This window comes from Ictidomys tridecemlineatus, chromosome 9 (genome assembly GCF_052094955.1).
Source record: "Ictidomys tridecemlineatus isolate mIctTri1 chromosome 9, mIctTri1.hap1, whole genome shotgun sequence".
In the NCBI taxonomy this organism is placed as follows: domain Eukaryota; kingdom Metazoa; phylum Chordata; class Mammalia; order Rodentia; family Sciuridae; genus Ictidomys; species Ictidomys tridecemlineatus.
The window spans coordinates 5,675,746-5,690,036 of NC_135485.1; the positions used below are offsets into that span (position 1 = coordinate 5,675,746).

At 45.6% G+C, this 14,291-nt stretch overlaps 1 protein-coding gene across 9 annotated transcripts in view; it reads left to right on the plus strand.

Annotated features, from left to right (window-relative positions):
* The window catches only part of Stx18 (syntaxin 18), a 145,132-nt gene that overhangs the window by 88,748 nt on the left and 42,093 nt on the right, over nucleotides 1-14,291 (plus strand). For all 9 annotated transcript variants that reach the window (XR_013425684.1, XM_078021025.1, XM_078021022.1 and 6 more), the window contains 2 exons: nucleotides 6,207-6,322; nucleotides 12,160-12,248. Coding sequence is in view for 8 of the 9 variants with exons in the window: in XM_078021025.1 (XP_077877151.1) it covers nucleotides 6,207-6,322; nucleotides 12,160-12,248 (205 nt within the window). In the remaining variant the exon portion in view is untranslated. The remainder of the gene's footprint in view (nucleotides 1-6,206; nucleotides 6,323-12,159; nucleotides 12,249-14,291) is intronic.

Here is a 14,291-nt window from a genome sequence, read left to right on the forward strand (position 1 = left end):
GGGCCTAGCCAGGTCAGTGTCCGTCAGAAATGGGGTAGATGCTAATCCTCCCGAGAACTCTTAAAATGGCTGTTTTCAAATTTCCTTCAACTAGTTAATTTGTAATTTCCCTGAGGATCTCAGTAGATACTCTGTGTATAATTAGAATCTGTTTTTATCAGTTAAAAAAGAAAAAGGCACTCCCCTATGTCTCAGTCCACTGCACTGCAGGCTTTCATTCATTTAAATTGAAAACTGGTACATTGCCATCCTCTGGATACAGAGATGGCAGATGTTAAAGGAACCTTCATCCAAAAGTCAATTATGTCCTTCCCCTTCCAAAACAGTTCAATTCTGGAGCCATGAAGTGAGGTAGGGTAAGAGGGGTGCAGTGTGGGCAGCTGAGGTTTCCCAGTGGAAGGTCAAGCTAAGCAGCATGGTCAACACAGCAGTCAGAGCCCCAACAAGAGGAGTGGTGCATCCCCACCAGGAGGAGTGGCGGGCAGCAGGATGAGGGGTGAGTGCCTGTAAGGAGTTGATCAAGGAAGAAATAGAGGATAGGCAGGTTTCTCACTATAGAAGTGAAAGGGAAGAAGCCAGAATGAGGCCTGTAGTCATGGGACAGAAGGAAAGGTACTAGTGTGAACTCATAGTATCTTATTTCCACAGGCAGCATGGAAATGAATGTGGTTGTGTGCATGTATGTATGCATACATATGAAAATGCATGCATGTGTCTTTTAATTCTGTCCCCTGGGAGGGCCTGGATGCAGTGACACCCCAGTAGCAATAAGCAGATCTTGGTTTCTGAGTTTCAGTGTCAAGAAACCACCCTTCTTGCAGAAATGACTGGTTCTTAGGCTGGGGAAGGGAGAGCACAAAATGAGCCTGGAACTTTTGATTGTATCAGAAAGCAAGGAAGGACTCTAGTGATAGGGACATGTCTGAAGGGTAAAAGGGTTTCTCCTGGCCCACTTGGAGACTACCAGAGCCAAAAGAAGTGACAGCAGAGTACAAAATATTTCATGAAATAAGACATCATGAGTCCATTGGAATATGAATAATTAATTAATTAAAAGTTTGAAATATATAATGTGAAAGCACCCTCCCCTCAATGCATGTTAATTACAAGGGGGAAAAGATTAATTTTTGTGGTGGGATGCCCGGCAATTGCCATCTTGATCAGTGGGCATAGTGAGAGTACACCACCTGATGGGCTGCTGTGAGGTTTCAGCAGCACTTGTGATGTCTGCCCAGCCTGACTCCTGTCACCAGGAAACGTCACACTCAAATTCAGAGACATCTTGCTGAATAACTGGCATATTATTATATGTCAAATATAATAATATGTCTCCATGGACTCAAGAGACACTGAAGGAACTGTTCAAATGAAGGAGATTGAAGAGAAATGACAGGAAAATGCAACATGTGATTCTGAACTGGATCCTTTGAACAAAGGAGATTATTGAGTTGGTCAAAAATGAACCGGGATATAAGGAAAAGATGGAAGTCATGTATTGATATGCCTTTTCTGATTTTGATGGCTGTACTCTACTTATATCAAAGAATACATTCAATAGTCAAAGGTAATTCAGTGGTACATGCCTATAATCCCAGTGACTCAGGAGGCTAAGTCAGGAGGATCTCAAGTTCAAGACCAGCCTGGACTACTTAAGACTCTGTCTCAAAATTTAAAAAAGAAAGAAAAAGAAAAGAAATGGGGACCATGCTTGTATAATTTTATCAAAATGGATTCTACTGTTATGTATAACTAAAAAGAACCAATAAAACTTTTAAATAAAAAGAGAAGGGGGAAAAAAGGAATGGTAATACAGTGGTAATACACCCATGGATTCGGTTCCCAGTACTGGGGGAAAAATAGCCAGAAGTAAAGAAGCATCAGTTTGGCAACCTACTCCCTGATGGTTCAGGAAAAAGGGTTCTTTGTACTATACCTCCTTGCTGCATATAGTTGTTTCATAGTGAAATTTTTAAAAACTGCAAAATAACATTTCATACATTAGAATGAATGAATTTAAAATGATATATGAAGGAGAGGGCACGGAGCAACTGGAACTCTCATATGTGGCTAATGCAAATATGAAGTTATTCTGTCTGTATTATAAAGAGCCATATAATTATCCAAAGTTAAATGCCATCCTGTGACCCAGAAGCTCGACCTAGATTCTCTATGCCTAGAAGATCCTTTCTCCCCTATGCCTGGCAAAATCTTACCCTTTTCAAGATCTTAACTAAGTGACACCTACCCTGTGAAGCTCCCAATAATTTCTGTGCTCTAAAATAGTAGTAGTAAGAGTTTATAAAGCCTTTATATTTTACATGGCACCTTTGGAATCTGTGTTAGTCTTTGCATCCACTCTGAGTGGCCGATGTGAAAGTGGAAAAAGCAGGTCTCTCACCGTCAGGAGGTGAGAGTGAGAAAGCCTCAGTGAGCCACCTCACCAAGAGGGAAGGAGGCTGAGAGTTCAAGAGGCGGCCCAGGAACGCGCCTGCTGCGGACCGGGCTCCACGCTAGGCCCCTTCTCATTTCATCTTCGACACATCCCTTTGAGGAGGGTGGCGTTTTCTCAATTTTACAGATGAAGAAAACTCAGAGCGAGAGGATTGAAGCAAGGTCATGCAGCAGATAAATGGCAGGCTAGGACCAAGCCCTCTGTTGTCTCCAGGCCCTCTTCTAAATCTTGTCTTTCTCTGCCGATGGTGTAAGGATCCAGCCTCCAGATGTGGGGATCTGTGGAACTGCTGGAGGAACCTGATGACCAAGGCAGTCTGCAAGGGCAGCAGGTCATCTGCTGAGCACCGGGGCCAAGGAAAAGGCTGCCCACACCTCTCCCCTGCCAGTCTGTCAAAACTCCTCCTGACCTTCCGCTGGTGTGCCAGCCGAGGGATCTGCTGCGAGTGAGCCAGCGCTGGAAGAACCTGCTGAGTCACTTGTGCGGATCACTCAGTGCACCAGCTTCTCAGCTCTGAGTCATGAATGGATTTCATCACTTCTTTTCCTCTGATGGCCTGCACCTTGCCAGTGGCCATGTGTGCTGGACGAGTATTACTTCAGAAGAAATTTTCTTTATCAAACCACTGCTATTTCTCCTTCCACAGTAATGACAGCAGCTGCAACCACAGAACAGTAGCAGTAGTAGCTCGTACTGTGGCTGTTGGCTGTGCTAAGGAAGCATTTGCAAATAAACAAGGAATTCGACAGGAAAGATACCCTCACAGCCCCATTTTATAGATGGGAAAACAGGCTAGGAACTGTTAGGCCATTTGTCATTTAGTAACTGTAAAAAAACCTGAAAGTTCTGGTTGATACATGTCTTATTTTAAGCTAGTTTCAAAATTGGCTAATGTGTCAGGTTACTAAATTATCTTTAGCAATATTTGAGGTAAATTGTTAAGTAGCAAATGTTAAATTTTATAATTATATACAAAATCAAATGTGGAATGTTTATTCTTAAATAGATTCGTCCTTGCAGCTGTTTGTGTGGTCTCTTTTTGTACTGCATCTTTTAGGTCTGTCCCTGCTGCCCTTGTCAGGAACTCCCTCTTCGCTGCCAGTGGTGCTGCGTCGCAGGCGTGTGCCACAGCTGGCTTGTCGGGTCTCACGTGGGCAACTTCAGGTTGCTTCCATTTCTTGACTAAGGCTGTTGTGAGCATGCATTTGCAGACCTTCATGTGGATACCTCTTCATTTCTTTGGGATGAATACCTAAGTGTGGGTTGCTCTGCCATGGTGGAGATGTTTCTTAAACTTAGTAAGAAATTGCCTTAAGTTTTTCAAAATAGTAACACTGTCTTACATACCTTCTAGCAGTATGTGCTTACATACATTTCAGGTCCCCACTACGATCAGGGGTTGATTGTTTCCTAAGCTGTCCCAGTGAATGCTTGGGGGTTTCTCATTGTCCCACCTTTTCGTGTGTTATCGACCATTTGTATATTTTTTTCCTGAAGCATCTATTCAAGTATCTTATCCACTCGCCTCCCCTTTTTTTTCTTTTTCTTCTTCTTGGTTATTTTGTTTTGTTTTGGTTTGGTTTTGTAGTTGTGGGAATTGAACCCATGTGTGCTATACCACTGAACCACATCCCCGGTCTTTTTTGTTTTTAAACTTTGAGTATCTCACTAATTTGCTGGGACTGGCCTCAAACTTGCAACCCCCCTGCCTCAGCTTCCTGAGTCACTGGGATTAACAGACGTGCCCTATGTCTAGCAATATGTTACCCATTTCTTGTTGAATTATCTGTCCTTTTGTTGGTTTGTATAGGAGTTCTTTATCTATTGTATATACAATTCCTTGGTCAGATACGTGCTACAAATAATTTTTCCTGTTCTGTGGTTTGTCTCTTTATTTTCCTAATGATATCTTGGATGAATAGAAACATGATTTTGAGAAAGCCAGATTTTTGAAATTTTTGCTTTCTCTGCCCAAAGGTCACTAAAATATTCTTTTATGCTTTCTTCTAGAGTCTTTTTGACTTGGTGGTTTGTTTAGGTCTACTGTGTGTGTCAGATTAATTTTTTGATGGAGTGAAATGGGGTTGGAGTTTATTTATTCTTTATAAATATCTACTCATTTCATCAATGTTTGTTAAACAGACATTCTTTTCCTCGTTGAATTGACATAGTGTGAACTCCAGAGATAGGTCCCTAAGGTCCTGTCCCAAACCAGCCGTGTGTTTTATGACCCTTATGAGTGTCCAAATTTCCTCAGGCCTCGGTTTCCTTCTTTATAAAAAGGTCATTACTACTAGTGCCTTCTTTCGATTGTTTTGGAATTGAATACATTTATCCATGTAAGTGCTTATTAGAAAAATGGCCAGTATATAATAAGCCCCCAGTAAACATTAGCTGGCATTAATAAGTCACCCTCACATGTTTCCATTGTTCCCTTACTTACAACCTGCCTGGCAACATGGACTTTATCACAGACCCTCCTAGCACTCTGCCTGGGATTTTCACAGTGTCATATAAAGCTGTTACAAGGCCTGTTGTTTCATAACGGGGCCTGTTGTTTGATATGACTGTGTCACTGTAGTAAAGCATAAGAAGTAAAATCGAGAATCAATAAATGGGATGGATTCAAACTAAAAAGCTTCTTAGCAAAGGAAGCAAAGTTTTTCTCTCTCATTAGCCATTTACTGGTATTTGTAAAGCATCCATTTATTCAACATATACTTACTGAACACTATCAGTTTTCCATTACTGTGACAAAATACTTAAGATAACCAACTTAAAAGAAGAAAATGTCTATTTTGGCTCATGGTTTCAGAGGTATTGGTCACTTAGCCCTCTTGCATTGGGCCTAGGGTGACAAAGGCAGTCTGTTCACTTCATGGCAGCCTGGAAGTGAAGACAAACAGGAAGGGGGCCAAGGTCCCAATATCCCCTTCATGTGCATATCAGTGACCTGAGTACTTCCCACTAGGACTCACCTTTAAAGGTGCTTATGGGCTGGGGACTAGGCCTTCGGCACATAGGCCTTTGGGAAACCCTTATCTAGACCATCAGCAAGCACTGAATGCCAGGATCCAGGGCTAAGCAGCAAATGTGACTCATGAAGGCAAAGAGCTGCTCTCACAGACGACAGATAAAAGACGACATGACAGACTCATCACTGCTGCGGAGGAAGCAAGCAGGTGCAGAGGAGTGGCAGGGTCCTTGGATAGCAGGGAGAGCCTCTCTGAATAGGTGTAGCTATGCCCCCTGGGTGGAAAAGGAGACCCCTTGTGGGAAGAAGTTCAGGAAGGAAGTGCAGAGATGGTTCCACCTCGGAGGTATTAAAGACTTGTACTTTTATAGTTAAACTAAGTATTACTTATATGTGGGTATATAATATGGGTCAAAATTATGTTTCTACTGTGTATATATATCTGTACACATACACATATATTCAGCAAGACTTTTGAATTAGTGTAAAACTAGTGGATTAGTGAACATCCGGCTTTGGGTTTGTTGAAGGTAGGGCCTTCACTGCCCATTCACTAAGTGTGGTGTCCATCGGGGGCATTTCAGACTACAGCCTTCTACTGATGCTGTTCCCATGCTGTGGAGGGTGCACAGCCCCTGCCTGAGGCAGCAATGCCTATGCTTCTTTACAAGTGCCCTGTGGAGGTGTGTCCAGATAGCCGCTGGTTCATGAGGCAGTGACTCTCTTCTGTTGTCAAAAAGAGTAGCATAGGTTTTACAACAAACAATTGTTTATTTTTAGATCTAAGCTGGAACCTGAGCCAAGTACAAAGACAAGAGAATCCACATTCTCTGAGAAAGTTTCACAGAATCCTTCAAAAGACTCTGAAGAAACACTTGCCACTGAAGAGCATCCAGGTATGAGTTAAAGTTCAAGCCTTGCCCTGTATTCCTTCCTCACGGCGCTAGCCAGAGTGCAGAGTAGGACAGAAGCGGCAGCCCAGCCCCTGCCAGCTGCATGTGTGGTTGCTTGAGCCAAGGCCGGCGGGAGGTGGCCGTGGTTTTGTCTGTCCACAGTTGGCTGAGAAGAGCCATCCAGTCACCTGGGAGCTGGGGTCCAGATGAAAAGGCCTGCTTGAGTTGTACACTGCCCGGGGATTGGGCTCTGCTGAAGGGCCGAGGAGGCAGTGCTACCCTCCAGGCAAAACCCTGTGCTCTCGGCACCGTCCTGCCAGTCCTGCCAGGGCGAGCGTGTGATCTCGGTGGCTTTCGTAGCCGGTCAAGCCAGCAGGACAAGGTGCAAGAGTGGGTTTATGTGCTGCCTATCGCTGTGGATACCAGGTACCCCATGACTTTTTAGACTTTATATCCTATTGTCATGGACATCTTCATTCTGTGTGTACCCAATGCAGAGGACGCCTGTTAGTGCACGTAGCACAGAGGTTTCCACACTATGTGACTCGCAGGCAGGGGCGCTGGGGCCAGGAGAAGCTGGGCACCTTTGCTTCCTCTGTTGTGGTCTGTCTTGGGGTGTGGGGCTCAGGCCCGCATGCTCACAGGCGTGGTTGTCACCCTCACAGCAGCCCCCTGCAGGTACATTCCACGAGCCTCTCTTTTTTCAGAGAAACCCCCCCTGAAAGGCTCACAAAGACTCACAAAACCTGGGGGACTTGTCCAGGATGGGTAACTTACAACTGGCAGCTGCAGAATTCATGCACAGTTCTGTTTTCTGAAAAGTCCTGTTACTCAGACTGCCTCCTGTCTCTCCATCTCATTTATCCCTTGCTTCTCACAAGCAAGAGCGTTCACTACACACTGTGGCTTCCTAAGCCTGGCCCATGCCACAGTTCCTTTCTAAAGTTCAGAACAGCTTTCAGGAGGGAATGGCAAGGAGATGAGCATTTATGGAGCCCTCTACTGGTACCAGGCACATGCTGGGCATGTTAAAGACGTGATGTATACTGGGCCTTGTGAGGTGTTTGTTATTGTCAGCATTTCAAATGTGAGGATATGAGTTGAGTGAGATTACGTAATCCATGCACAGTCCAGCACCAAGGACAGCACTGGCTTCGGTGTGGGCCATGCTGTTTGTAAACCTGAGCCCATTCCTGGTGACAGCTGCCCTGACTTCACAGGCAGGGGCTCAGTGTACCTCCTGTTCCTACCCATCCTACCATCACCCACAAAATCATGGGCTTCTCAGAAGATAATGTGTACATGCATCATTACTAAATTTACTCAGTCCACACAGCATCCACATCTGCTCATTCATGCATGTATTCAGGAAATGCCGTGAGGGTAGATGAGAGTGGGAAAGCCAGTGCAGACTTGGGGCTCCGAATCTCCTATGCAGAACTGGATCCCAAGCTGTATCTTGTGCCAGGTGCCAATTCATTCATGGGTCTAGGGGCATGGGAGTGAGCAGTGTGGCTGTTAGGGATATGGCAAGGAGCAGAAAATCAGCACCTCTCCTTCAGCCCAGTGGGAAGCAGATGCTAGCTGCTGTCAGTTATGGTGTGTGCTGTGGAAACAGGTGTGTGCCGTGGCTTGTCCCAGAGGTGCAGACCTTGATATTTCAGTTAAGACCTGAGGAATTAAAACCCTGTGGCCCCTGGGAGGATTGTTGCAAGCAGTGGCCCAGGACACGAGTGTGTCTTGTGTGGCTGCTGAGCTCCCACCCAGGGCTGGAGATGGGGAGAGAGCAGAGGGGCATGGACTGGGAAGGTGCTGGGAACTTGGTCCTGGGGGCCTGTAGGCCACAGGGAGACTGTGCCTTTACTGAGTGAGACAGGAAGCTATAAGCAGATCTGCTCAGAGGACTGTCACACTTGACTACGTCTCAGCAGGATCCCTCTGGTCATCCTGTTGGAATGGAATGTTAGGAAGCAAGGACAGAAATGAGTGGTTGGGAGGCTTCTAGAGCCACCAGCAGCAAGGCAGGGGCAGACTGCACCAAGCACGGCAGCAGTGGTAGAATCCCGGATGTCTTCTGAAATAGAGCCACAGAATTTGCCTTCTGGGTGTGGGGCATGAGGAGGCACCAAAAGAGCCACTGTGTCTTAGGCACCTGGAAGGAAAGAGCTGCCCTTCACTGAGCTGTGGAGGACGATGGAAGAACAAGCTTGATCAGGAACGTGGGTAGTACATGTGGATGTGAGATTCCTAGGGGAGATGTTGAGTAAGAAACTGGGTTCACAAGTCTAGAGGTCAGGGACGGGGTGTAGACAGTCTTGATCCCTTGAGACAGGCTGGATTCACAAGGAGTGAAGGTTAGTAGGAAGAGAAGGAAGGACTTCCTCCTTCTGGTACTTCCTGTCTGACTATCTCTCCCCTCCTCCCAGTAGTCCTCTCTGTTATCTTATTACCTGTCTTCCCTGCTAACCAGAAGTCCCACAAGTGCAGGAGTCTTGCTCATTCCTGTACCCCCAGTACTGGAGCCAGTCTCAACCCACAGGAGGCTCAGCAAATATGGCTTGGAAAACTGCACACATGCATGAGTCTCTGTCTGGAACCCAGTTGCTCTTCCTTACTATGGAGAGGAATCAGTTGCCTCTGCAGTGTAGGAAATAAGTGGTCAGAGTGAAAGAATGCTGCTCTTCATGGTTAAAGTCCATGTAGGCACGAGGCCATCTCCTGTCTAACCCACCTCTCTTGGCCTTCAGGAGAGCACTGACTGGCATGTTGGAGACAGAGGGCATATGAAGAGTGCCCCTTTGAAGGTGTCTGGAGCCCAGCTCCAGCGCTGACAGCACTCGGATATCAGTTTGCCCATTTTTAAAATGGGGATGATAATACCCACCTTTCAGGGATGTGGGGAGATTAGTGGTAGTCACTGGGGCTAAAAACTTTCATGCTTCAAAGAACCTCATCAAAAAAGTGAAGACAACCCACAGAATGGGAAGAAGTATTTGCAAATTATATATCTGATAAGGTGCTTGTATCTAGAATGTAGAAAGAACTCTTTACAACTCAGTACTACAAAAACAACTAGTTAAAAATCAGCGAAAGATCTTAAGTTTCTTAAAAGAAATATCAGATGGCCAGTAAGCACATGAAGAGGTGCTCCGCATCCTTGGTAATCAGGGAAATGCAAATGACAGTCCCAGTAAAGAACCAGCTCACACCTGCTAGGACTGTGGGAGAGTGCAAGAGCAGGTAGCATCAGATGTCCCCAAGGGTGCAGAGAAGCAGTGCTGGGCAGAAGACTGTGTTTTGTGGCAAAATTAGGCTTTGAGTTGAAGCACGGTAAGAAGCCACTGGTGGGTTTGAAGCTAGAGCATGATGTGGTCTGGGTTGGGTCCTAAAAGCCCTGATACTGCTGTGAGGGGTTAGCACAGAGGCAGACAGATGGGCCAGGAATCTTACAATAGCCCAGGCACAAGGTAGTGTAGGCCTTTGGGGAGGCCATGGTAGAGGGGTGAGAGAAGCACTTGCTGCATTTTGGAGCCTGAGCTTATCTGGTAAGTGGAACATGAGATGTGAAGGATGAGAACAGCTGGGGGTGAACAGCCTGCAGGCTTGGGGTTGGAGCAATAGCTAGACGGTGGACGGGGAATGGTGGCCTTGCTGCCTGAGGTGAGCACAGCTAGAGGTGGGGTTTGGCACTAAAGCTCAGGAGAGTGGGAAGGAATCAATACAGTGGCCTGCAGGCCTTCTGAGATGCCCTTTGGATGTACACAGTATGTGTTGGAGTGAGCAGGGAGAGCTTAGAGCTGGGGTGGGGGAGGGGGGGTTCCTGAGAAATAGGCAGTTTGCAGCCATTGGCCTGGATGCATCCGAGAGAAAGAAGGGATGAGGAGAACCCAAAAGTAACGGGAGTTAACTGTGGGCTGGGCTAAAGCACAGAAGGCCTTGAACTGAACATCTGAACTCAACACCACTTTGGGTGCAGCATGCAATGAGCTACAGGGTTCAGGACCAGGCTTCAGATGGCCATGGAATCAAAAGTGGTATAAAGACCTAGACTGCTGGTTCAGACATGAACAAGGTTTATGTGTTTAAAAAAACTGAAATGGGCACCGTAATGAAAACAGACAGGAGACAGCAAGCTCTTAGGGATGGAGTAGGATGGATGGAAAGTGCAACTCCCCTGCCCAAAGGATGTCATCTCAATGAAATGGTAGCTTGGTTTGTAAGGATGCGTTCAGCCAGGCCTTATAAATATATTTTTCCTGTGATGACAGTTGTGGTGAAAACAGTTTTCCTGCACTGTTGTGGTGGAAGTGGAGGATTTTTGTGAAGATTTCTTTCCAGTGACAACCACATCTTTCATGCTTGGTCTGCTATCTCCAGCCTGCTGCTGTCATGAGTCCTTTTCATGTCAGAAGACCCTGGACTTGTGCTCATCTCCTAGGACTGAGACCAACTACAGGAAATTGTACTGAGGTTGAGGAAGAAAGGGAAAAGAAATGGTATTGTCTTTTGAATTGATGGCAAGCTCAGAGGTACTGCTGAGATTCACACAGGCACCTTTGGAGGCAGAGACCTCGCTACAGTCCTCCTGGAGGAGTAGTCCCTGCCCTTTCGCTGCTGTCCTCAAGCCCTGGGTATAACCCATGCAGATCTCTCCAGCATTGTGCTGAGAGCAGGCCTTTCTAGAAGCCAGCCTTCTCAATAAACTTCATCAAGGAGCCGTCACTTGACCAACCATGATCAAAAAGTTCTCTAGATTAAACTCTGCACACCCTCCTGTTCAGCAGTTCCGTGGCCAGGCACCCGTCTTGCAGAAATACTCCACAGGGGCATACAGTATTAGACTAGTGAACACTGACCTAACTGAAGGTTTACCAGTGGAGTTACAGTGACCTAAACTGTATCCGGTCAGACACCTATGCCGGTAACTCCAGCTACTCAGGAGGTTGAGGTAGGAGGATCTCAAGTAGGAGGCCAGCCTGGGCAATTTAGTGAGACCCTGTCTCAAAATAAAAAGGGATAGGGGTGTAGCTGAGTGGTAGATCATTTGCCTAGCATGTGAAACACCCTGGATTCCATCTCCAGTACTGCAAAAACAAACAACAACCAAAACCAAACCAAAGAAAACCTTGTATCCTTACAATGGAATATTAAGCAACAGTTTAAAGAATGAAGTCAAGCTATTTGAACTGATGCAAAATGATGTCCAAGGTAGATTGATAAATCTGAAAAGCAAGTTTGAGGACAGTATGTTATCATTGATATCTGTGAAGAATGAGCCACTGCACTAACAAGACTGTATTATTTCTGGGTGTGGGAGATATACAAGGAATTGCATATCTATATGTGAATATGCTTAGATAAAGTCAAGGAGGCTACATCAAAGCAGTGACTCTCAAGAAAAGGAATGAGATTGGGGAACAGAATTTCATATATATTTTTTATTTTCCCAGTGAAAGCATTCATATGTTGTAACCTTTTAAAAGTGGAAGGAGGATGTTAGCGTGAGAGTGTGTTGTAAAATGAAATGTACTAAAAAAAAAAACTGGTTCTGAAGAATATCCATTTAGTCTGCAGAAACTGTTGAATTCAGTGCAATATTGAAACTGTCCCTATCTGCCCCACTCTCACACATATACACATGCACACATCCACACAATTTAAGGCCTAAATATTGCTGCATATTGACCAATGGATAAATAGAGACAGAGCTGCAAAATAACATTCAGTCTCTTGTTTGTAACACATCTGTGTCCTGAGTGACACTATGCTAAAATGACTATTTGGCCTTCTATTTTCATTTTTTTTGTTGTTGTTGTTATTTTGTTTTGTTTTTTTAACAGAAAAGATTTTGACCGAAGCACAACCTGAATTAGGAACGTGGGGAGATGGCAAAGGTGAAGATGAATTATCCCCAGAAGAAATACAAATGGTAATGCCATTCTCTGCCTCATTATTTATTTTTAATGAGTTATCCTAAGACCATTTCATCTTAAATGCCCTTCCCTGATATTTGTACCAAAGTTTTAAAAATATAAATATATATTTTATACACTCCCACTTGATTTCCTAATTCCTGATATGCTTTTCATGTGTTTTAAATTTGCAATAGCATAATTGAAAAAGAAATTGCCTTGGGATAACTTTACTAATAATAAATGTTTTTTCACCAGCATTAAAATCATCTTTAGATTAAATGGGTCTTTTGTAATTGCCACAATGGCACTTTGTAATTGTTGGAGTGACTGATGCTATGGTAATGAGGGGAAAGCTAAGTAGCACCTCATTGCTGAGATCACCGCTATGTGGTTATCATTCCTCTGTGGCTGGCTGCTCTCCTTTGTCATCTCTGGGTGGGTTTAGAAGAACACTAAGAGGTTGGGCCAGTGCTCTGCAGCTCATCCTCAGCACTGTCTGCCGGTGGCTCCTCCCCCTGTGCTACCAGCTGCTTCCTGGAGTTGCCCTGATGTCATAGTGTCCTTGTCCAGCTTGGAGAACACAGTTCCCACACAGCATGCTCCAGTAGCAGGGCCTGCCAGTCAGAGCCCCTTCATGATTTCTGAGCTTTCTGGTGTCTATTTTCCTCTTAGTGCTCTTAATAGTGGCATGAAGAGGTAGTGGGGTGTCACCTTCTCCTCCTGCCTTTGGCAAAAATTCAGAAGGGTCTTCCCAAAGTGCCCTAACAAATAGGGAGTAAGTCTGGATTTCTAGCCTCTGTGCAGAGGAGCAGTGCAGCCAAAGCCTGTCCAGCGAGGACGGCCTGGCCTCCACCCAGCCTGGCCTCCACCCAGCCTGGACCCCCACAGGTTGCTCCACTTGAAGGCCCTTTTCTCTCACTCCTGTCATGTCTGAGGTCTCCGAGGTTATCTCTTCAGAGAGCCTCCCTGACCAGTGGTAAACTACTCACTTTGGTTTAACTCAGGTTCCTCCTGATTGGCCCTGCTGCTCAAGTACCACCATTCTCTCCATTTTGACAAAGACTAAGGTTCAGAGGAGATTCAGTTACCTGTCCAGGGTCATATAGCTTGGAAGGTGAAGGAGCTGGAATTCCACAGCTATTGACCCTGGACAGGTAACAGGAACAGGCAGGGTAGTGTAACACTCACCACCTGTCCACAAAGAAGCTGGTAGGCACCCAGAAGCCAGTGGCTGGCCCAGGGTCACCTAAGCGTTCCCATGAGACCATAGGACTGGCTTCCACATCCACTTGGCCCCTGCCCCCAGCTGGAGGTGAGTCATCCAGGTGTGCCATGCAGATAGCACGGAAAACTACCCTGAAGCCTTGTGCAGGGGACTGGTGTAATAGCACCTGGCTCTTACCTGGCCTGAGCCTGCCCACCTGGTAATGATGACCTTGTACCTGTTTGTGAGGAGCAGGCTTTTTAAAAGCTTCTTTCATTGTGACCTGCTCTCTGAATGAAGCTGCTTTCCACCAAAGATCCTGGTCTTCGGCAGACCTCCCTTCAGCCCTGTCACCTCAGAGGCATCTGTTCCTCTTGCTCAGGTAGCATTGAGAACCCTTGGGGTCACAGGAAGTGAGAGCCAGAATGAGCTCCCAGGCCTGGCCGGGCTGAGGCTGCTGTGAAGCTTTCAGCAGTGGCTGCTTCTGAGGGCTTTGGGAAGGGCGCCCTGTGCCACATGCTCTGGGCTTGGGGGGAAACAAACAGGCTTTGTTCCCAGGGAACATTCCAGTAATAAATCACCTCAGACCACTAGTTAATTTTGTTAAGGAACAGTTTCAAAGCATAAAAGGACTGTGGATTTAAAAGGGCAGAGCCATATTTTATCATTAGAAAATTTCAAAGAAAATGCCTTCCCCCCAAATCCTGAGTGACACCTGAGAGAATTAAGTCAAAGTAAATAAGCGCCTGCAAGCTGAAGTAATTACATGTTTTCCTTAAATACTGGACTCTCAAGTCACTGCTGAGTTGACAGTTAACAGAGCTCATACTTTCAAAGTCAGAAGTGAAATTTT